Source organism: Puntigrus tetrazona, chromosome 14 (assembly GCF_018831695.1).
Source record: "Puntigrus tetrazona isolate hp1 chromosome 14, ASM1883169v1, whole genome shotgun sequence".
Taxonomy (NCBI): Eukaryota; Metazoa; Chordata; class Actinopteri; order Cypriniformes; family Cyprinidae; genus Puntigrus; species Puntigrus tetrazona.
In genome coordinates this window covers 14,119,540-14,144,899 of record NC_056712.1, presented here as the reverse complement: position 1 = coordinate 14,144,899, position 25,360 = coordinate 14,119,540, and the positions used below count along the sequence as shown (strand labels likewise).

General features: G+C 36.0%; 1 protein-coding gene across 1 annotated transcript in view; it reads right to left on the bottom strand.

Moving 5' to 3' along the window:
* Nucleotides 1–453: 453 nt before the first annotated feature.
* The window catches only part of fstl5 (follistatin-like 5), a 102,208-nt gene continuing 77,301 nt past the window's right edge, over nucleotides 454–25,360 (bottom strand). Inside the window, 9 exon segments of the mRNA XM_043256608.1 lie at nucleotides 454–1,094; nucleotides 1,096–1,240; nucleotides 7,675–7,799; nucleotides 8,163–8,270; nucleotides 10,958–11,107; nucleotides 13,442–13,560; nucleotides 13,701–13,727; nucleotides 21,685–21,819; nucleotides 22,661–22,822. Coding sequence (XP_043112543.1) covers nucleotides 537–1,094; nucleotides 1,096–1,240; nucleotides 7,675–7,799; nucleotides 8,163–8,270; nucleotides 10,958–11,107; nucleotides 13,442–13,560; nucleotides 13,701–13,727; nucleotides 21,685–21,819; nucleotides 22,661–22,822 — 1,529 coding nt within the window. The 3' untranslated portion in view covers nucleotides 454–536.

The following is a 25,360-nucleotide window of genomic DNA, read 5'->3' as shown; positions in this document are numbered from 1 at the left end:
TGCGTGTGGAAAAGCCGAGGAGGGTTTAATCCACAGGCTCGGGAATAATTATATTTACTTTCTTTTTTTTTTTTTTTTTTTTTAGCGAGTATTCCTTCAAGGCACTGGAAAAATGGGCGAATGCATTTGGATGTGTGTTTTAGGTGTTAACAGGAGATGAGGAAATATCATTCCTAAAAGATGCCAAAAATCACTGTTTTTCTGGGTCCGTATCAGTTCAATAGATTCAATCAATCAGTTAAATAATTCTCACCTTCAAGCAAAGTGATTCTTACTGACTTTCTTATTAAAAGATACCGATGCTAGTTTTTAGCCACCTAATATTTATAGAGAAACTACTTATTAGCTATTTGACTTGAAAACCTGGCTAGCTCATCGAAAACAAGCGTTTCCCAAGTTCTCTTTTCAATGCAGGTTTTGAACAGTCAATTTTGTTTTTGTTTCCAGCGTTGAGACTTTTTCTCAGTAAATTAAACAGAGATCAAATTCAGTGCAACCTGTTTGTTTGTTTCCCTCTCAAGCCCCTTTAAAACTGCTTACGCCTCTCCCACCCACACCACAGTATTTCCCAAGGGAACATCAGTGATTTCACAGTTGAGTTTATCCAGACGCCCATCCAGTATAAACAGGGAGCTTTGAGACGGGGTCATAAGATACTGTCCGAACAGCCCGCTGCCAGTCATGACCCTGTTCTGGCGGTTCCAAGGCCACTGAGCAGCCGGCGTGGGCTGCTTCAGGCTCTTGATCATTTTGACGTTACCGGTGCTAAGCTCCACAAAAAGAGCATCCGTCTGGCGGCCCGAGCTGCCGAACACGTTATACTGGTTAGCCTCGGTGAACGAGGGCATGAAGGCCAGATCGGACAGGTGCAGGTTGGTGTGAATGTCAAAGGGTTGGCCGATCTCGCCCCGCATGGACACATGCTGCAAGCGCATGAGCCCGTCACGGTCGTCCACGCTCACTAAATAGTGGCCATCAGGAGAGACATAAGGTGTGCCACTCACATCCCCATTTGGACCGATGACATTGTCTGTTACGCTATCGATGATTAATTGTGGCCGTACCGCACCTGTTGAGTCCGGACGACAGTTGATTTAAGTAGTATCCGCCCAGGTGCGTGTAGGAGAGGGATTGTGGGATGCAATCGTACTGTTGCAGACTAATGTTTTTCACATAGGAGGTGGTTTCCAAATCGATCTTATGAAGAACTGGTTCATTCTTGTGGAGGATGATACCAAACCTATTAAAGAAAAATCACGAGTTAGATGATATCAGTTTCAGACACAACTATTTTATGTTTCTTTGTCAGAACAAGCTCGCCCAGGGCTTTGTAGCATTTAGGATGAAATTAAGATTTTGAAATGATGCCTCATATATTTAAATTCAGTCCTTTTGAGCTGAGCTAGAAAAGGGATACTGATTGGAATTTGAACTAAATAACATATAATATAATAAAACTTTTAAATGATTATAAAAATTATTATTTTTTTAATATTTTTATTATAATAATTTAATAATATATAATATAATAATAATTATAATTTTAAATACTACATGAATATTTAAATATATTTAAGAAATTAATTTTCATTGTATGGATTACAAAAATGACTTCAAAATCCAATCAGATATCAATATATAATCAATTACATTGTATGTCGATATTTATTCTTATATTTTGTTGTAGCATATAATTTCATATATATCTGAAAGATACATCTAAAGATGAAATCGTTTATATATGATATGAAAATTTTGTCATGAACTGATAGAAAGACTGATAGAAAAGTCTGACTTTTGCCTAACCCTGAAGCTTTGTAATTATTAAGTATCTGTATCGGTGAAATAAAAGCTCCAATCCCAAGTTAAAGTGTCCCTGGAACTGGATCTAACTCCACTGAGCACTTGAGTAATGTTGCCCCGAGGGCACTGCGCTTGCAATTAATGAAGTGTAAGTTGCTTTGGATAAGAAGTAGCTGCCACAACGAAAGTAACAAACGAAGCTTCTGAGTGAATAAACCAGAGTGCAGGTTCAAGTCTAATGAGGAAGATCGAAAAGATTTAAGGGAGAAAAAGAATTCAATGTCACATCTCTGTTCATCAGTCCATGCTAAATATCCTCTGCCAGATGTCTGGTTTCATAATTGATTTCAATTAAAAAATTAATCATCCACACTTTGTCTCATCCATTGAGAAATCCAAAGAGCCCAATTATTGGCTATAAAAAAATCTCAGAAGAACCAAGAACAAATGAAGTTGGTGAGGGAAATAAAGGATCTAACAAAGTCCAATTAAATCTGCATGCTCTCCAATCATTTCTAGCACAGACTTCAGACCCTGACATCCATCTTCTTTTATGCACTCGAGAATGTGGTCGCTGTCTGCGTCTGGCAAAAAGACCACGTCTGCCGCGGACCAATGGGACAGATTATCACCGCCCGTGATGAGCTCCATCAGTTGGCAGCCGGTGTCCATTTATTAGCTACAGGCCAGGCTGTTTTGGCTGTGATGACATGCTCGGGGCTTAATTTCTAAATTATGAGGTCCCGGAAGAAGGCCTGAAAACGGATCCGGACACTGGGGGGGTAAAATCATGGAATATGAATGTACAAGTGTCTGTTCAATACCCAGTCATACGCTTCAAATGTAAATAGGATTATTTTGCTAGAAAGAAACATTCTCTCCTGCTGTGTCGATAAAACAGCTACTCTTTTTAGATTAAGGGTCAAACTGACTGGAAATTATATACAAATAGTATAAATAAAAGTAATACTGAAATAATATGAATCAAGCAGAAAGTATTTGACAGGCTAAAATAAAGGTTCTTTCTCTTTTTTAACTTTTGAAAGCGTTACATTTGAATCCAACTACGCCCAAAACAGTGTACATTTATCACACTAAATGTGTAAAAGTCACAATATTTCTAGAAGTAATAAATAGTTTCACCAGTGTTTGAATGTCAATCAAACTGACACCCTTTAAATGATTTGCAGATTCTTTTGTATTTCTTCTGCAAAACACATCTACTAATCTTTGCATTATCATGTACGTTGATAAATTAATACATTTTAATCATCAAGAAATACATAGTTGTTTACATGTGTTTTTCAAGTGATTTTTTGTATTTTTGTATTTGTATTTCTTACACTAAATTTCATGGATTTCAAAAATGAAAGAAATATTGACCCTACAGAAAGAAGAAAGTGCAGAAAGGAAAGAACAGTGCGATGTTTTTCTTGAATTTTGAAACGTTATAATTTTAATATATTTAAGAATCGTCATGCACCATAATATTACAAAAATGACTTAGAATTCTTCAAAATCACATCTTCAAATTACATTTTATGCCAATATTTATTCTTATACTTTTTTAAGGCTATTCTTATTTATTACTTACATTTCTTCTTACATTTCATTTCACGGACTAAAAAAAGAAAAAAAGAAAAGAAAACTATATTCACCTTACAGAAACAAGAAAGGACAGAAAGGAAGAAACAGTGTGAATTAACGTACCTACAAAAAAGTCTCGCTTGATGCCCAATACCTTTGCATACGTTGGAATTTTGTGTGTATACAGTCTGGTTGGTAAATTCAATGCAACAAAAACATGAATAAAACGATGCACACACAAACATACGTCAATGATACAATTCATCCTGGATATGTTTTTAAAAACCAGACCTGTGTGCTATGGGGTCACTGCACTGCTTTCAACACCAGCTCTCAGCTTTGTTAAACAGATGTATGTTTGATGCAACCATGCAAGGAAACATGCATCACTCAATAATGATTACAAACAGGTTTTGTAGTGCTAGATATAAAACATTTCTACAGGGGCATGTGATGATGTATCCCCAGAATAGGATACTTAAAAGTCACATTCATCTTTTGAGCTGGCACACACAGCTCTGTCATATGGATATCTGCTGCTGATTTTATTACTCTATAAAGTCACTAGCCTCTACCCTAGCAGTCAATATACAACAGGACAGCTCTGTAATCTGATAATAAAAAAACAACACAAACAGGGTCTTCGTAGCATTGTGTATACTTTGTGATTTCTGTGTTTGTTTATGCACTGCAGGGCAATTAATAGCTACTTCCCAAGTTCTCTTTCCTGTTGTAAAGCAATACTTTTTCACAAATAAACCTTAGGCATCCCAAACAACCTTATGAACAAACAAAAATGCATTTACTCATTCATGGCAATGCTTGCATTTATACAAACTCCTTCAATTTTTATATGACAAACACTTGTTGGAAAATGTGTATTTAGCATTAGTAAAGGGCTTCTTGTACAATTAAAAGAAAAGAAATAAGTAAAGTTATGTTTTTTTTTTTACTGTTGAGATGTAAACTTATTTTCCCCCAGGCTGGTTGCGGATAAAAGCATGACAGAAAGTCAATGAATGCCGTGAATGGGACTCCTGTAGGCTGTTATTTTCCCAGTGTGAAGGTGTGTAAATGCTAAAATAATTTGACAAGCTGACTAAAATGTCACATGCAGTCTCTCCCCTCTACAAATCCCTCCTCAACAGTTCACTGCCACAGGTGAAGTCAAAACATATGAGGCATTTCAAATGAGAAACGAATGAAGTAATTATTGGATCACGGATCACCAAACATTCCTCCTTACAACAGTGTTTTGTACAAATGACAACGCCGCTGTTTACCAGTCGCAGATCTTATTATGTCAGCATATTCACAAAAATCAATATCCTCCTGAGGATTATGCAAGTAAATTCATATAAATTTGCAAGGCACGCTGAGCTCTCTGGTTGATCTATTTGTTATTTATGGGTATTCGTGTATAACGTGTGGTCCTAGCAAGCGTTTATGGTTAGATAAAAAAGTAAAAAACTAAACCTTTTGTGTGTGCAACGTTATGTACAAATGTTCACAAATGATTTGTAAATTCTTTTTTTTTTTTTGGGAGACGTCAATACACACCATTTTTCTTACAAAAATGGAGATTCTATGAATAAAACCTACTCATATTCAAGAGATTATCGTAAGATTAAATTTAGGATGGTTTCTGTGCAACATTTTAGAAATAAGGCCCCTGGACTCTCAATCAGAGTTTCATTTAGGCCTATAAAAAATCCATTAAAACAATCTTACTCAGACAAAGTACTATCATTAACTATCATTTACAGTAACTGATTAATGCAAGCATGACATTGACTATTTATCTTGAGATTATGGCAAATCCAGTCCCAACCATTCTTAAGAAGATTTTTCAACATCCGTAGCTCTCTACTGTTGTGTGTATAAGGGATTTAGTTGTTTCCGAGGCTGTCAATACACTTTATATAAAAATACTTTTGAGATCAGCATGTCTGGTCTTGATCTGAGAGTCTGTTTTTCTTACATAATCACTTTCTCAATCTTTATCTTATTCCCTTTAGATCAATGACGTAATTCCACAAACGTCTTACATAACAGCATTTAAAAAGGAACACAACTTCTCCATCCAAAGCTAATGTTACATGCTAAATCCAAACTCTTGCCAGGCCAAGATCAGAGGGCTGTAATACTTTACACTGGCGTTAACCTCTATTTCAGTATGGAGCGCTGATGTTGCACTCTGTTGACTCGGAGCACTGAAACACATTACTCCATCAGAGAGCGGACAGCCCGCTAAATGTCACCAGCCTACTGGGACAGCACACTAAAAAAAAAGTGTACATACCCTCAACTGAGCGTCCTGCAGTTTATTCAAGAAAAATGAGACTGACACGCACTGAACTCCAGTGACAGGAACCGAATTGTAGTGCGCCACATATCAACTAGCAGAGTATTACTGCTAGTAAATATTAGGGTGAAAGCAAACAGCTGGGTTCAGTGACTCGACTATGAGGAGAGTGTGTATTTTGTGAGTGTGTGTGTGGCATGCGTGTAAGCCGTATTATCTCAGGCCTCGAAAGGATTGCATATTAAACTGGTCTTTGTGCATTAGGCCGTATCCTCTGGATGAACTCTCTATTGTGGGACTATAAGATCATGTCTTTTAACAAAGCTGGTCACTAGCTGTGCTGAGGATCTTCGACTGAATTGCAATAATGTATTTATCCTCCAAAATGTTTATTAACACTATAATAAGAGACACAGGCTATTTGAACTACAAAAAGATATTTATACACAGATAAGTAAACAGGATATGCTATTAGCATTTACCGATCGTGAGATTCAGTTATGATAATTTGACCGGATAGCCTAATTAAATAATTGTGAATGTAATTTGATTTGATTAGATTGCAAATAAACTGTCAATCATCTTGCATTATAGGATAAGTATATGGCTCTGATCCAAAACCTAGTGAGCAACATATGGAATCAGTGCTGGACACATAAAGGCTATTGAAATCAGTTAATCAAAGTTCAGGAAAAACATTTTTTGTCAATTTGGAAAAATACCATTCATTTTCTCCATAGGAGAATTCATTTTTAATAATACATTTCAAACCTTTAAAGACTGTAAGCTACAGTACAAGGTTGATTGATGGTATAGTATGTGTTTAAATGACATCATCTTTTCTGCTTAAAACCATTTAGTACACAGCCTTGTACCTTTGACTTTCTGCACAATTTTCATATACCTTTTTGCTTCTAATTAAAATTTGGGTAACACTATAATAACTGCACACTATGAATCATTAGTTAAGCATCATTAGTAAATATTCCATTTCCTTTATCCTTTATAAAGCATTGCTCCAACATTAAAAGGCATTAGCAAGCGGTTTATAAATGCAGATATAAATGTTTATTCTTGAATATATCTATAATGTTTAATTGTATTTTCATACGTTATTATTTTATTTTGTTCTGGTAGGATAATAACTGAGCCTTTGTAATAGATATGCTTATAAATCAAGAACAAGGCATTTATAGCTGTATTTATAGTGTTTACTAATGACTATTAACATTTGAACAATGCTTTATAAACAATGAACTATTTAATAATGCTTATTAAATGATTCATAGTTTGCAGTTATTATAAAGTGTTACCATAATTGATAATGTTGTGATTCAGCTTGCAGCAGGATGGTTTAGCTCATAGATTATAACTACAGAAAACAATACTTCTGGAACCAAGACTGCTGAAAAGCAGGTCCAGGTTCCTTTTCAGTTAGGATGCTGCTAACGTAGGCAGCAAAAAGAAAGATTTTGGAACAGAGCTTAAGTTTTCTTCACGACCGGTACATTGTCATGTTTTTGGCAAACATTTTACATTGTTTGCCACTCTTGTCATCAGCAGCGTGACTTGCTCTCTCAATGAAGAGAACAAGTAATCTCTCTAGCGTTTGGAATTGAGTCATTATTTTTTTATATTAGCACGACATGATAGCGTAAGTAAACATCCATCTGCCAACAGGGGACAATAAGAGGATCAGGGCATGCTCAGTAATCTTCAACTCAGATTTTAATCAATTCAAATGAGATTTCCATATCCACGCAACATCTCTTGGTCTGTTTATTCAGGGTTTAAACTCACATTTCCCCCTCGACTACCTCTAAATCTACTTTCTCATGTGAGTGACTATGAATGCACAAAATGGTTTATTAAGATCTAAATGTCAGTTCCCGAATGCAATTTACACACTATCCGGAACTAGAGTTCTAATTACAGTCAGTACGTGTTTGAACATCCCTCATATGTATACTCTCTTTTACCTGATGTGATTGATAGTGAGGCTTATGGGAGGAATGAAGAAATCCTCCACCCTGTCGAATCGATGGCCAACCGGCTGGGTGTGAATGGTGTGGTGGGACGTGCTTCCGCTGGCTTGGCTGATCACCTGATGTATGGAAGAGACACAATAGCAACATGAGTGATCAAGCACAACCTTTTTCTTCGAGGAACTCAATGTATTCTGTCTGTGGTTAACCAAAACTACGCATTATGGGGGATGAGACTGTGCCAATTATGGGATATGGAACCCCACTGAGACTCCTTGCTATGCTGGTTCAATTTTACATCACTTGGGAATGCTCCAAAAATGTCAACTAAAATCATCAAAACACACTCTCAGCAGGGCCGACTCGTATACTTGAATAATCAGATGAGAGAAGTAGTTAGGCAGAATGTCCCAGTGCTCTTGTTGAAAAGGCATCAGGTGGTGATTAGCACTCAGAGATGAATCTGGAGTGATCTGACGTACCTGGAGGGTTGGAAAGTTTTTCTCGATATCTCCCCAGCTCAGGATCCACACCTGGTCATGAGACTTGTCATAGTGCAGCTTCACTGGAACTCGGTCGGTGCTCACAGTCTGTTGACAACAGCAGATCAACAGTTTCCATCTGCTTATCAAAATTAAATAATGAAGTAACATTTAACGACTGAAATGTATTTTATATAGTAGTGCTCATGTTCGAAAAGGCTCATGATTCATTAGACAATTTTAATTTTAATTTTAAAGTTAATTTAATAAGTAAATTATATCTAATTAATTAAATAATAAACTATAGTTTAATTTAACAATTAAAATTGAAAACAATAAAAAAATTGATTCAGCAAAGTCCTGAAAACAATCTTGTTTTAAACCAAAATATTATGCAGCATAACTGTTTGCAATATTGATATATATAATAATAATATTGATAATAATAATAATAATAAATGTGATGTGAGCACAACAGCATGTTAGAATGATTTCTGAATGGCTGCTGAAAGTGCCACCACAAGAATAAATTACTTTTACTTTTAATGTACAGAAATATAATTTTATAATCGCAAATTTATTTCACAAATACTGCCTTCTTATATATATTTGATCAAATAATTGAAGCCTTGGTGTGTGTATAAGTCTTTTAAAACATCTGCAAATACATACAGATATATGTCTATATTAATAATTCGATATAACACACAATCATAGTCAGTTCACTTATAAAAGGCACCCAATCCAATTAGAAAGATGCTAGACCGTATTCATCATTAAGAGGAGTGAAATGGTATAATTATCTCATGCTAGGCACAACTAAGACAGACGCTTCAGCATTTTTGCCCCTGGTCAGTAGAGCGTCTTTGAAAAATTGATCAATTTTCCACATTGTTTGCTTTTCAAGCGTCCCTGTGAGAATTCAATGAAATCACTGGAACTCATTATGTTAATTCACAAAGCAGATTCCCACCCATGCTTTTTAACATTCTACAAAAGTCACCATAAAAGTTTACAAGTCCACCAAAGCAACTATCCATGACAGAGAGAACGTGCGTCGCCTCCAAAAGCACAGCTGCATGTTTTTTTGCACATGCAGAGTTTGGTTATGGGTGTGCATTTTAAATGGAGTGCTGACAGTAACAATAGCTCAGCCTGTTTGCAATAATAGCTTTGCATCCATATCCATTCTCTGTCACCTGGCTAGAGATATTCCACTGGGAAACAAACGATTCATTTTGTGCAGTGATAGCCTTACTGTGCAATTTTCACACCTCATTGTGCTTACATGGATGCGCACGAATATGAAAAAAATGTTAATTTGCACATTGAGCGTTGCAAAAATGATTACACCCTCTCTCTCAGCAGGACGGACATTTTTTTCCCCTCAGAATGTCTCTAACTTCAGATAAGTGTATTCATATGATGTGGCATTCACTGTTAAGTCCCTCACAATGTGAGCATTTGAACAGCTTGTTTCGACAACACACAGCATTAAAGGCGAAGAGAGAGAACTAGTGTTCGTGTGTAGCTATGATGAAGGAGGGTGATTGTTGTCTTCAGCGTCAATCTCCATGTGTGCAATAATCTGTGGGAGCAGATGTGCACATTGAATTTTTATCCCAGCACATCCCTTCCTCCTTACGAGGATTAGACTGAATAATAGACACTCTTTAGTACAGATAAACAAATTCTCGCCACTATCTTTAGCAGATGTGCGAAATTTACATTGTACAAAAAAAGTTTGAGTTAAATAGAGTATCCTCAGGCTTAAAACATAACTTGTAGACACATATTAGACTCTTCTCTATGTTTCTTGGATTCTACAATAGCAGGTTGCAAATTAGCATTCGCTAATTTGAGGTAATGAAAACCAAACTCCCAGGTGATGATCCCAAGTGTGACCCTTGTCAGCACATTATCAAGCTTCTTGGAACACCCTAGTGAGGCCTGGCATGGAGAAAGTCTTGCTGGCACTTATCTGGGCATTCACTCTGTAACAAAACTACTTTTCTGCTTGGAACATCAGCAGCTTTTAAGACACAAGGCAACCTGAAGCCTTACAATCCAGACCACAGACCATGGAAAGTCACAGACAGCATCTATTTCTCAACAAATAAATAATTATTTCACAACAAATTTAAAATGATGCCATAATTTGCTTAGTTCCAAACCAGAATGACTTTCTTTTGTCTGTGTAACACAAAAAGTGACCGTTTTTCAGTGTCTCATGCTGTCAAACATTCTTAAATATTTATATTTCTTCAGTTTCAGTCATTTTAGCTCTTGAACTTCAACGTTGTTTCCAAATCAACATTTATATTTTTTATCTAATATTTTAATTTAATTACATTTTTACATTTTGTTTTAATTGCCAAAAACTAATTTATTGATTTAATTTTACAATCACAACACTGCCTAGTTCTCTTCGGTGGGCTCATAAAAAGGTTTATTTTATTCATGAACAAAACATTGTTTTGAGTATTTTCTTTTCAGCAAATCAGTCCATATTTTGTGTGCTGGTTTGGAGCATCTTGAGGAAACCACTCAAGCAGCAGATTATTGAGTGCCCATGGCAGTAAAAAGAAAACTTCGCATACTATGTGCAAATGAAGGTAAACATGGCAAACATTCTTTTTAAAATATGTTAAAATTTTTTGTTAAAACTAGAATTGTGATTTTAAAAATGTGAGGATTATGAATTATGAAGTAAATACGGCACATTGCATATACTACATTGATGTTTATGGTGCGTTCATAAGAATAATGTTTTAGTTACTGATTCATTGGCTTACCTGAACAGCTTTCTGGGATTGGATGTCGACAATTAGCAACCTATTCAGCAAAGGCTGTGTGGCGTAAATGAACTTGTCTTTCACATTGACGGCTGATGTCCACATACATTTCTGATCCTTCTCTCCCTCGACTTGTGGACAGACCTCCTCCTTTAGAAAAGAGATACAAAAAAAGTCATTAAAACAGACAGCACAGAAATATTAAGGATTATTAGAGTAAAAGCATTTCAGAAGTGGCTCTTCATTTAAAAGGAAACTATGAAGAACGTTTCTAAAATGAAGGTCAACAACGCTACAAAAAAATTCCACAGGCCACAAAAATAAATTTATTTAGAAAAAATTAAACCATAAAATTAAACATAAGACTCTCTAGAGCCTGCCTCAGAGAACGGGACCTTGTGGATGTGGACTGATAGTGGGCAGAAGTGTCATCATGGAGACAAACTCTGTCAAAATGTGAGCGGCTGTCAGGCCTGAGGCTGAATGTGCTGTGGTTAAAGAGGTGAGAGCTGCTTGATTGATGGCCGCAGAGGTTTTGCAGAAGTGGGCGTCTCCTGTGGTGATTCTGTTGACTGGGCTACTCAAGGGCTGTCGACGACAATCAAGACGGAGGCACAGACTGATGTGACTGGATGTGTCTGGTCAAGCGACATTTTTGCTAAACTCAAATATTACTTAAAGAACTTAACATTTGGTTATGTTTAATGCTCTAAAAACACTCAAAAAGTACAGTCATGAAATGCAATTATGTCACATCACCATTTACTCCTGAGGCAGTTGGCAAAAACTGCAACTGCGATCCGTAAGATCTTCAACATGATTTGAATGCTTAATTGAATATTTAAAATAGGAGGGAAGTACATGTGATAGTGATTTCCCAAGCAGAACATAGGAAAAACACATCGTAATGCTCTCTAACTGTTCTTCCCCAGACAGAGTTTGCACCGGGCTTGCCGTTAAGGCCTGGCATTTGATTGATGTCCTAATAGAGGCCTGCTGCCTCTCTGGAGGCTGGAAACTCAAGCTCTCACCGCCCGAGCCCCAAACAAACACAGCTGTCTCATCAGCATATCCAGCTCCAACGTAACAGCAGAATAGAGGAAGGCAATCATTTAATAGCTTGTGTAAATCTAGCAGCTGTCTATCAGAAAGAGCCGAAATTATATGCAGAGTCAAGAAGGGATGTAAGCGATGTAAAGTGATGAAGGATGGAGCTCAACTGATGTCTGTGCTGAGGATCAAATTCCACACGGTTAAATTACTGGTCATGTCAGGAGAAGAAAAAAGAAAGAAAGAAAGAAGGAAGGAAGGAAGGAAGGAAGGAAGGGTGAATAGAATTAAAGGTGGATAAATGATGGATGGATAGATTGAAAGAAAGAGAAAAAGAAAGCAAGGAAGAAATAATGACATAAACGATTGGATAGAATAAAAAAGAAAAAGGAAGGAAGGAAGAAACGATGGATGGAAGGAAAGAAGTAAGGAAGGAAAGATGGATGGATGCTCAACAGAATGAAGAATGGATAGATGGATGCTGAAAATAAATAAAAAATATGGATGAGGAAGGATGAAAAGACAAAAATGAGAAAATGATAGATGCAGGAAAGAATGTTTGGAAAGAAGTAAAGATGGATAACAGATTGACAGATGATAGAGGAATGAATGAATGAAAGGAAAGTGTGAAAGAGAAGGATGATTGAAAATGGATTGATTGAAAAGAGGACATAAGAACGAAGGAAGGAAAGGAGGAAGGAAGTAAAATAGTAAAATGTATGCATACACGAAAGAAAGAAAGAAAGAAAGAAAGAAAGAAAGAAAGAAAGAAAAATGAGTGGATGGGGGAATAGAATAAAGTGTGGATGAATATTGGATTGTAAAAAGAATGAAAGAAAAGGAAGTTAGCAAGGAAGGAATATTAACAGGTGAATGATTGGATGCACGGATGGATGGATGGATAGATAGAATAAAAAGGAAAAGGAAAGAAGGGTAGATGGATGAATGGAAAGAAGCAAGGAAGAAAAGATAGATGGGTGGACAGAATGAAAAATGGATGGAGGATGATGGATGAGATCAGAAAAGGATAGATGATGGAGGAAAGAATGGTTGGAAAGATGCAAAGATGTATAGGTGAACAGAATGAGGGATGACAGATTATGAAGGGAGTAACAGAAAAGGTTAAGTATAAAAAAGGAAATGGAAGGAAGGAAAGAAGTATAGTTGGATGGATGCAAAGATGGAAGGAAGAAAGAAAGAAAGAAAATGAAGGAAGGAAGGAAGGATGGATGAATGAAAAAATCAGCAGGCATCATATTGTTTGTCATTCATACAAACACCGGTAACCAATCATTTTAGTTAAAATAATTGCAAACGAATGCTGATAATAGTCATAAACTCGCTTTGTTTGCGGTTACAGAATACAGGAGGAAAAACAGAGGCTTCATGTCCCACATTTACAAGTGCTTAAACATTTCTTTTACAACAACTCACCTGCAGGCCAAGCAGCTTCTCGCTGGGTTTGATGTGTCTCTGAATCTCACAGGCCACTGGCTGGATGACTTTAATACCGTCCTCATAAAATACATAGAACATGTTTCCAATCCCCAGACCTGTGGTAAGACAAAGATAATTTTGCTCAGGGCTCAAATCCACACTAACCAAGGGTAACTTCAACATTACCACTATCATATACCAGAATCCAGACATATACTACACATTAATATTGGATTGAAACACAATGCTTACTTACCTTCTTCTCTCCACAGGATGTTAGCCACTGCAAGAGAACACAAAAAAGGCTCATGTGAGAGATGTTTGCTATACTTGACTCTTCCAAAGGTATAAAACCCTATCCCACCAAAGATGAACTCTCACTTCTGGCTACAAAAACCTCCCAAAGATTATTGCAGCAACATTTGTAAGTTTTTTCAGCCGTGGTTTAATGCTGAGAGTTGTGTTTGATTTGGCAAAAAGTAATTATATTCTGCAACCTGAGGAGCTTATTGATTTGACTCGCTCATGTGTAATCAATACTGTGTCGGCATTGTACATTGAGGTCAGTCTGTGGGGATTTATGCACTCACACACAGTCGCCAACCACAGCGTTCACACAGAGGAAACAATGCCCATTAGGGTGAAAGTCAGAGCTTATCTTTGCATTAAGCATGATTATTTCCCCTTAACTGCTGGAGCTGTGACTAGTATTACATTTTAAAACACTTAAACTTTGGAGATTGAGATCAATGCCTTACTAACAATGATCAAATACCTTTAAAATGGGTTTTATGACAATCAAGCGACTTAGCAAAGCATAACCAAAAAATATCACACACAATTAACTCCTGAATAATTCCTAAAACATTTTAGTACAGAATACATAGGCCAATAACTACAATAACAACACCTCCGTTACGAAGAAATGATTCTTGATGGTCATTACCCTCAAATAACAGATATGTTGTTAATATTCCTGGGCAATATTTGTCACCATGTATCTACTGATAAATGTGACTCGTTAGCGAGAAAAAGAACAGTATATTATGCCAATAATGTCCAAAAACTCCTACTTATTATTTTGTGATTGTTCACTAGTGCAGCTCCGTAGTGAAGATGTGACCTCCAACTGTTCCTCAGCAATCTGATTCAATCTCTCTCAGTCTGCAAATCAATCTCCCACAATTCACCTGTGCTACAATCCCTGCACCAAGCGATTCTCATTCTGCTCTCCTACTTCATCAAGGAGACAGAAGAGCACAGTAACGGAGCTAGAGTTAATCTTCAAAAGTCCTTAGTCAAGTTCTTTTCTATGAGTTAATGCATCGGCGCAATCTAAAAGACTTTTGTGAAAAATACTGCCATTGTATCAGCAAATGCTGAGAAATGTTACAAAAAGATTCAGGAAACATGGAGCTCCGCTACAAAATGAAAGCAGAAAGGAGTGGTTTGGAAGTAATGTGATCTGGAGTCTTTTCCAATAACACTGAGTATTGACACGATTCATCACCAGGCAGGGGAAATATAGAATTACAGGAATAAGAGGTTGCTTTTAGTAGTGTATGGATACTGGTGAAGTAAAGAGTCAAACTGTTGATCTAGGTGTAAAGTATATGTATATTTGATGTTTATACAATTTACATGTTAAAGGAATACCATCTATTTTACACTTAAGACTCAACATGCAACCGGTACCATAATATTTTGTATATTGCTAATAAAATATTGTTCTACAGTAACCAGGAGAAGACATGTTTGCTTTACTTGTTATTAATACATTTTTATTATAAGATATTAATTTGTGGGAATGTAATATTAACTAATGGGACTGTGCTAATATGTTGTGGATGAATTTTTATGCTGAGGGAATTATCTTTTTTCTTTCCATGTAAACAAACCTGCGTGACCTTGATTATCAAAATTATTACATTATACATTTTTTTAATAGGCCTAAGCTACCAGACTATTTTGCAGACTCTATTCAGCACGATGTAGACAGCATTCAGATGAAGTTTATCATGAATAAATGTTACACCAAGTACAGAAAAATAAAATAGGTCTACAAATTTTTTTTTTTCCATCCCACAGTCCTGTATGTAAAGTAATTAATAGTTTTTTCTGTAATAATTGTATATTATAATTATTGATTATACTATATTTTTATATTCATTGTTATGTATTTGATTTATTTTCCCTTCATTTTGTTCTTTTTACTTAGCGTTCTAAATAAATGAGCAAATAATAGCCAACTGTAAGTCCCCAAAATGCTTTTTTACACAGAACGTTAATTAGATAGAGCTACACCATTTTTTTACATTTTTAAAAACACACATACTATTTTAAAGATTTTTCCTCATAAAAGTCCCATTTATACATTGCATTGCATAATACAGCTCATCTATTCATCAAAATGGTTCAGGTTAGTGGAACACGGCTGCTGGGAAAAAACCACAAAGCTTACCTCAAGTGCTCTCTGACCGAAACACTGCTGTTCCCAACAGGAGAGTCACATTTCAAGCTGCCGGTGGGAGATAAAGCAGTGGTACGAGTCGTCTGTGATGGCGTAACAGGTGAAGGCCAGTGTTGGACTCTAATTAGGTCTCCAACACAACGGAAAACTAATCAAGACAAATGCCTGGGGTCTGTGTTTCTGCTTTGCCTCTCTGAATCATTCATGGACCTATCAAAGTATTCATGAGTTGAGAATGCAACTCTGTCACGTTAATGCTCCTTATGCATATTCCCCTGGTGGTCCTGCATAATTAAAAGAGCGAACACGATTTAATTATGACAATTATGAAGACTCAATAAGTGAATATGCTATATGACTGAAAGATTTGTTGAAGCAAACTTTCCAGTTTTCTGTATGTGGTGTCTAGCGTGTATATGGGAAAATACTGTGTATTCAGTAGGTTTGGAAGGTCATGCTGCCTTACAGATGAGTGCACTACCTTATTTTGCTGGTATTGCTTTCTTTAAACTTTAATACAAACTCCTACAGTCTTTTGGATATTGAGGTTAATGCCCTCAGGTGTAGGCCAACACCTCAGAGAAGGGCTGATGCTGAAATAGACTCCAGAAAATACATTTGATGAAAGAAAGAAAAGAAAATAGCCACTAATTTCTGCCTTCGAGCGGTGATACAAAGTGTAAGGTTCAACTGTCCAGGAAATCTGGCTTTCAGACACAGTTTCGCACACACAGGATGTGTTCAGGTCAGTTATTATTGACATAAACTAAGAAAAAGCACTAAATTTTTAGCTGAAGAATTGAAAGTCAGCATGAAACAGAAATTATAATATATAATATATAACATAAAAGTAAAAAATATGTGCAATGTTTTTGTCTTTTATGCTCACCCAAACAACAACAACAACAATATGAATTATATTGTGAAATATTATACAATAATAAAAAATATATATTTTTTATATTAAATTTTTTTTACTTTATTCCTGTGATATTACTCCAGTCTTCAGTGCACAAGACTGGTAACTTAAATTAAGAAAATAAAATGATATGCTGACTTCAATTACTTGGTATGTTACAACTATGGGCTATTTATATATACAAGTATACTATATCTATATCATTCACTATCAAATCACTCATTTTTTTATCTATCATGTAAAATAAATGCACTAAATGCAATCACAATGAATGGAATCTGAAGCATTCAAACTTTGCTAAAGTATGTAGTTTAAAAGTGGTCCGTTTGACGTATGTGCTACTCGATCTTTTCCAAAGTAACACAAAAGCTCTGTATTAGAAAAAGACCAATTTAGTGAAACCAGCTGTGTGAGTTCAAAAAAGTGTTCAGAAAAGTTTTTTGAACACTATTCATTAAATAAATCTGGAAGAAAGAAAGGGGCCACATACTACGTATTGTTTTTTAGGTTTGAGCTCTGTGCACTAAAAATTCTGCCGGTGGAGCACTGAAAGACTATGCATGTTCACTGGCATATCCCAGCATGCAATGGAAATTGATGCTGACATTGTTCAGACGGGCCTAGTCTGTGACAGAGCAGAACACAAAATTACAGGGTGTGAAATTATAATTTTGACAAGATCCCTACAGTAGACCGCCTGATCCAAACAAAAAAAGTAGATAAATGGACAAAGCACCCATCACATTTGGCTTTTGCTGAGACTCTTGCTAACATGCAGTGGTTTCGTGTATGACTTTGGAATTGTGGGAACTCAGAGACATTTTGCTTGCATGCATCTATTCTTTTATTTGTGTTCGCCATCTCTCATAATAACAGCAGAGCAAACATGGAATCCTATAATCCAACAAGCACACAGCTGCAGCAGACCACCGGGAGATCAGCACTACTATTGTTTGTATGTTTGCAGCAGGTGGTGTTTATCTGACAGCCTTAAATACTTGGCCACTATTTTTTCCCCCTTGACAAGACAGCAACAGCATATTGTCTCTCTTCTTAGATGATGATGAGCACAATCACACCTGAGTGCTTCGCATCACCCCAGCCTCAAATCACTTGTCTGTTTAAATTGTTCTGCCACAGCCCACATCTGCTGACATTTCCATGTAAAAAATGTCTTCTGGGACCAAAGATGTACTCAAATAATTTAATGATAGCAACTTGCTGCAGGATTTGCTTCACTGCTTAATTGAGCCGGAGTGTTTGCATTACTTTACGTGGAGACTGCTTTTGGTGTTGGACTGTTTAGAGTCTAAACGCAGTAATAAATGGAAGTCCAAAAATAACAATGGATTCCAAACTGGTATCCAAAAAACTATTTGTTCCAAAAATGCTAATTCTTGAACTAAACCCCCGTGATCGGTCATAGCATCTGTAATAATAGGCAAAAAAATGGTACTAAATATCCCTTGCGAGGAAACAGGATATGAAACTACTGGCTCACTAAATATGTATAAAATAACCACAAAATACCACAAAATATTTAAATACCATTTACATAATTAACATTAGGTTTATGTGTTTATGCCATTTAAAAGTTTAGTGTCAGAATATATATATATATATATATATATATATATATATATATATATATATATATATATATATATGAGCACCAAATCAACATACTGGAATGATTTCTGAATGATCATGTCATTCTGAATACTGTACTGACTACTGAAAATGTAGCTTTGCCATCACAGAATAAATGTTCAAATATATTTATTTATTAATATATTTACAAATGTATTAAAATAAAACATTTTAATATTATTTAATAGCAATATTTGAAAAAAGCAGCTAAAAACCTGTGTGGTTGTTACACCAAAGCTACATATTAGAAGCAAAACTGGAAGACACATACTATCATTGCAGCAGACTTTTATTCAGTGGCCCTTAAGATTTGACTTTTTTTGGCGGACATCCAATTTCATGATCTCTATAGCACCGTGGCTGGGCTGAGGGACACTGTCTGACCTTTAAAGCTTGAGGAGAGAGAGAGAGGGGACCAAGATCATTATCTCCCCTCTGAGTGCAGTGTGTTTTTCCCTGCTGACCTGTAGAACGGCTCTGACCCCAATTGCTAATGGTTGGCCTCCAACTTCACCTTGTTTTGCCCTTTAGATGTACGATTACTTTTATCACACGCCCCTTACAACCTTTCAGAAGCTGTAATCCTCACTGTACATTCAACAACCAACACACAACTTTGTGCTGTAAGTCCTAGCTTTTGCTGCTCTGTATCAATGGCTGTCAAACCTTAGTGGAAGGGGATTTCAGGCATGCCCTACACTGTATGGAAACCACAGCTACCATTCATAAGTTACGCAGCAACAAGGACAAATTCATTACACAAAGCTGACGCAGCGTGCTAAAGGCTCATTGATATCAATAAGAAAGATTTTAAATGTAGTGCTTGGGCACAAGTTGGAAATGTATTTGCCGGGCTGGTGCGCTCTGTGGAAGCAGGGAGCCGTGTATCATCCCAGGCTTATGAGTTCAGACCTGCCGTTGCAGGAATAATGCAAGAGGAAATCCCAGCTGACAGTGCAGGATTGTTCCTCTCATGCACAATGAAAGCAATAGCACAGACTATCAAATCCAACCATTTAGCCCGGTTTTAACACAAGAGACGTATCAGAGCTATTCGTGACACACACTAATGCATTAAAAGAGCAGTTCACACAAAATTCAATTAATCGCTCACCTTCATGTTGATCAAAACCTTCTGGGGAAGATTAAAGAATTATAAATAATTTAGCTCTATGCACTTTGAAATTAGTAATGCAGTGAATAATAGTGCAATAATGATACAAAAGCAACATTAATATATCATAAAAATTGCCTATTTTATTTACATAAGCTATACAATAGTTTAGCAAGTTTTCAATCATAGAAAATGTTGATGCCTAGATCTCTTAGAGAGAAGTCTAGAGAGCTCATGAGAAATGACAATGTTTGAATTAGAAATGAATAATTCTTTTAACTTATTTATGTATTTATTTTTAATGAATGCAACTGATTAGTTTAAATCACTGACTCAATAATTCAGATTCATTGTAGGGCACTGTTGATACCGAAAATAACTAATACTAAAATAAATAAATAAAGAATACTAAAATAACTGAAATGAAGCTGCAAGCATTTTAATGTACTTGAAATAATGAATGGTTAATCATTAGGTAACATGAAATAAGTTCATTAGTAAACATTAATAAGCACATTATCTCACGTGTCTATTTGAATATATATATTAACTCATGATCCATTAAGCATTATATACTGTTTGTTAATGATGAAAACATAATGAAAGTTATTATAAAGCATTGATAAATATGATTACACCTTTTTAAATGTGTCCTAGTTACAGTAATTATACACTTAAGTACAGAGAAATATTAATTAACTACATGCATTTACTACAGTATATTGTTAGGGTTTGGCTTAGGGTTAATTGCATGTAATTATGCATAATTAATTGTTATTATAATAGTAATTATGTGTAACATGTTTAACAAAGACACTTAAAAAAAAGCATTACCACGAATACTAATATATACTATAATAATATACTAAAACTAATTCTACAGTAATATATAAATAATACTAAAATGATGCTGCTGTAGGAGATTAATTCAATAATTGCATTTTTTTTTATCATTTGGAATACAGTAGCAGTAGCCATTTGGACTATTCCACAATGTGTTTTGAAGCTTGAAACAACATGAAAAACAGCAGCCAACAAACCAGTGAACCGTTCCTTTAGACACTAACATCGATGCTGATTTTGTGTCCAAAAGACATATATCTTCTAATACAAAGGATTTGTGACGACACACCTATGAGTATATTTTCTAACGTACTACATTTCCACACAAGCAGACATCGTATTAGTCTGCTTGAGAAGAAAGCATGAGTGAGACGGTCTACAGCGAGCGCTGATCCAGACAGCTGGAGGAGTTCACCTGTCAGTGAAGAGATCAAAGGGTCTGGATGAATTGGCTCCAGATCAGTGGGCAGAGCAGTAGTGAATCTGTGTAAATACTGTCATCCATTATGCATGCACACAGACAGCACTGGCTCAGGTTTTATGACCTGTAAGGAAACCATGGCATTCTGTGTGCACAGTGCATTGCTCGATCATATCTCGCTAAACTACAATAGCTAGACCTCTGAACTCCGTCTGTGGAGTATACGTTCCAACACCTCCGCAAAAACATTACCGAAAATGTGACCGATGATTGTATGGTGACCTGTGAGGTTACTCTGCATCCTTCACTGCCCACAGCTTCATAGCTTCAATACAGTAAACTACCTAAGAGTATCCATAAGCATTCATATGAAAAATACACACACACACACACACACACATATATATATATATATATATATATATATATATATATATATATATATATATATATATATATATATATATATATGTGTGTGTGTGTGTGTGTTACATACTGTTCAAAACTCTAGGTCAGAAATCAATACTTTTACTCAGTAGGGACCCATTATGATGATCAAAAGTGACAGTTAAGCAAATATATATATATATATATATATATATATAAATATATAAAATTTTTCAATACACTGTAAAACTGCTGACAAAATATTGCAATATCAGGCCTCTGGGACTCTTCTTCCATTATTGCATCTTTTTCTATTATCTAAAGTTATCTGAAGTTTATAAACTATTAACGTTCACTCTGATGAATAATGCAAAGAAACAGGAAGTGAAGTTCCATCATAAGGACAGATGGGCTGCACTTCATGACTTATACATACACGTTTTCCGAGCAGAGTCCTCCACGAATAGAGAGGAGATGTCCTCGTCGACTCCCGCCTCGTTACGGGCAATGCAGGTATATGCGCCGGTGTCTTCGAAATGGACGTTACTGATGTGCACCTCGCTCCCGTTAGCTGGAAACAAAAAAAAAAAAAAAAAAAAAAAGGATGAAGGAAAGCCTAGAGTGAACTTTTCCTCCATCACTTCTAAATCACTTGAGACAGAAACGGCTCTATTTATGTAAGTTCTTCTAATGGGATGGTAAAAAATGTGTTTGATAACGGCTGAAACATTTATAGTGTTCTCAAGTTGTCATGTTAGCTTTAGTCTGAACAGCTGACTTCGGAGAAATGTTTGTTGATGAGAGGCCCCACAGGGGGGATTGTGGGATTGAGTAAAGATCTAGATCATGACAAACACGTCAATCACTGCTACAGTGCAACCAGCAGGCATCACGGATATATAAAGCTTCTTCAGAATCACAAGATCAGCGTCTGCTTGTGTAAAGATATGGGTACATTTTTTTCATTGTGAAATTAGCTAGTGTAAAGCAGAATTCAGAAGTGGTTATATATATATATATATATAATAACTCTGAGTTTTGACCAATTTAATTCATCCCTGCTAAATGAAAAGTTTAAATATAAAAAAGCAAACAGTCTTACAACCACAAATGTCTGAATGGTACTATATACTTAATGTCTCCTCTAAAAGACTCTCCTCTCGTGAAAAGTCATTAAAAGTCTGTATAAACACATTATTATTATTATTAAAATGTCCTATTTCATTTGGCAGTGGAATTGCTTTTTCTTTCTAAATATTTATTTCTTTAATAAACTAAAATCCTCTTGAAACGGACCATTAGGAACCAGAATCAAAACGATTTAGTTCCCATTGATTCCCATTCATAAGTGTCTTTTCGTGTCAAAGTGTCATTTCGTAAGAACAACATTTCTAATGGTTATTTGTTTGTACCCTGAAGTGTGAGTTGTTTGGAGAGTTTTGTGGTGATGTCCATGCCGTTCTTCAGCCATGAGAGTTGTGGGTCGGGGATGCCCTCAGCGTAGCACCGCAGACTGGCTGTGACCCCCGGCTCGCGAGCCTGACTCTCTGGATACACCCGGATAACAGGAGGCACTATGAAGAAAGGAGAAAAGTGTAAGTAAATGAATCAACAAATAAAAAAACACCCTGAATGATTAGAATTATTTGTTTGCCTTTTGACTTTCACATATACTGTATCTGCCACCAAATCATCACAAAACTCAAATGAGCTTGAGAGGACGGTGGCCAATTTGTCATTAACTATTAAATCAAGATCAAGACTAAAACTAAATCCGAGATTCTTAGGAAAAAAAAAAAAAACTAAACAAAACGAGCCAAGCACGATGATAACAAGGACAATAATAATAAGTATCTGTATTTAACCAGTTTGCTTTATTTAGAACTCTATGAGATGAAATGGGAGAGATGAGAGGAAATGTTTGGACAGCAGTGGCGGGGGCACCATTTTGTAGCAACCAAGGGGCTTGATTTAATGAAATGCTTTGCTTCAAGGCACAGGGAGTAGAATCTGAGTCTTAAGCTCCCTGGGACTCAGACTATTTACTGTGGAGTTCGACTCACGAGTGGAAAGCAGAAATCATTTAGTGTAAAAATCGCATGCTCAGGCACTTGTGGTGTTCCAAGATCAGCTCATTGGTAATGAGCAGATTATGATAAACAGTAAACCGTGTGAAACCAAAGTCATGCATGATGGAAATGTAGGAAAGCATATCAGCATATCTGTGATATTGAGTTTGAGAAAGAGAGTGCACCATGTCTAATATCATTCTAAAAGCACATGCTTACAAATCAATATTTTATTGACATTACAACATGAGTTGCTCACCTTTAAATAAAAATGACAAGCTCCAAAATGGCAAAAAATTACAAAGATCCAATTGTTTAATATATATCAAATCATGAAAGAAACTACGTGCATGCAATGTCGTGCTGCCTTAAAACTGCGTGTGTGTTAAGAACGCCTCTGAAATGGTTTTTCAAAACTGTCCTGGAGCATCCCAGCGCTGTCTCCCTCATCTAACACACCCGATTCAACTCATTAGTTCATTTTTAGAGACTGAAATGGGTCAGAAAACATTTTAAGAGTTAGATCCGTGTCACGTTCGGCAGTAACAGCTCTTAAAGAAACAGCCAAAAACAACCTAATAGTTTTTAATTAATAACAACTTCATAGTTTTTGAGTTCCTAATTATAATTTAATATTTAATGACTACGGTTAAATATCAACCCTAATAAGTTAAAGGAAGGGGCTCGTCAGTTGTTTGTACATTAATTTGAAGATTAAATGTGAAATAAAATTATTGCAATATAAAGGTTTAAATTATTTAAAGTATATTTAAATACTTTAATGTAAGGTTTATTTATTGATCAACAGCACTAACAAACAGCTGTAAATAAAGACATAATATCACTTATATCATGCTCTGTATCAGCATGGCTCTGATTATGTACATCACTCAGCAGCCTCATTCCTAAGGCTATGCGCCATTGATTACATATATATATATATATATATATATATATATATATATATATATATATATATATATATATAACACTTGAGTCGTATATTGTTCATAGGACTCAAGTGTTTTGAAGCTCATAAAAATAGCTGTGTGAGGATTAAACCAGATTTTAGGTAATAATATCTTCAGAAAAAATCATATGAACTTATTTTTGTCCTAGTTTCATTAATTATTTAAAAAATGTTTCATACTTATTATTATTCCTATTATTCTTATTTTTGCAGCATATTTGTCCCCACTGTTTTCATGTCTGAACATTTTTGCATCTGGTTTATTTTCATTTCCTTAGCTAAGATAATAAAAAATAAAACCCCCATTTTGGAAAAAAGTTGGTAAATTGTCCAAATAATGACAGACGTTTCATTTGGGTTAATTATCTTTTTCTAAAAAAAATGAAACTAAAGAACACAGCCAGTGCTCTCTCTTTTTTACTCTTTCTTTACTAAGCTCGACCTAGAAATGATAAAAATCCTTACGAAGTGACTTTTCATTCTGTGTGTAGATGTCTGTGTGTGTACCTGTATCTATCTTTGTGTGTATTTTATTACCTGGGGATCGACTTGAGATTGTCCCCTGTGTGAAACGCATCAAAGCTGACAGCTCTATCACAAAATTCTCATGGCCCCTTGTCTCCCCCAATCTCCCTCTTTTTATTCCTCTGCCCTCCTTCTCTTTGTTTTCTCTCAGTGTTGATTTTCTGTGAGAATAAGCAAGTGTCTTGGCTCGGCAGCGTGTAAGTCCGCCATCACTGGACCGGATAAATTCTCTGTGTGTATTTGTTCCTCCGTGAAATTGAGAGTCAGATTTATTAGTTTATGTTTGTCTTTGTCTCTCTCGGTGTGTGGACGTGTCCATTACATGCGGCGGCGAAAGGTGTGTGTTATTCTGGAGCTTTTGTATGTGCGCCAGCGCTGATGAGCTTTCAGTGTCCTCGATTAGAGTTTCCTCTCCATTTCACCACCTCTGAGACTCAGCAGGTCTCTGTGAACCTGTCAGACCCCTTTCATTTTCCCAGCTAACACTGCTCTCATACATCTGTGTGCTCTTTAGGGTCTTAAAAAAAATGGAAAATGACACCCACACC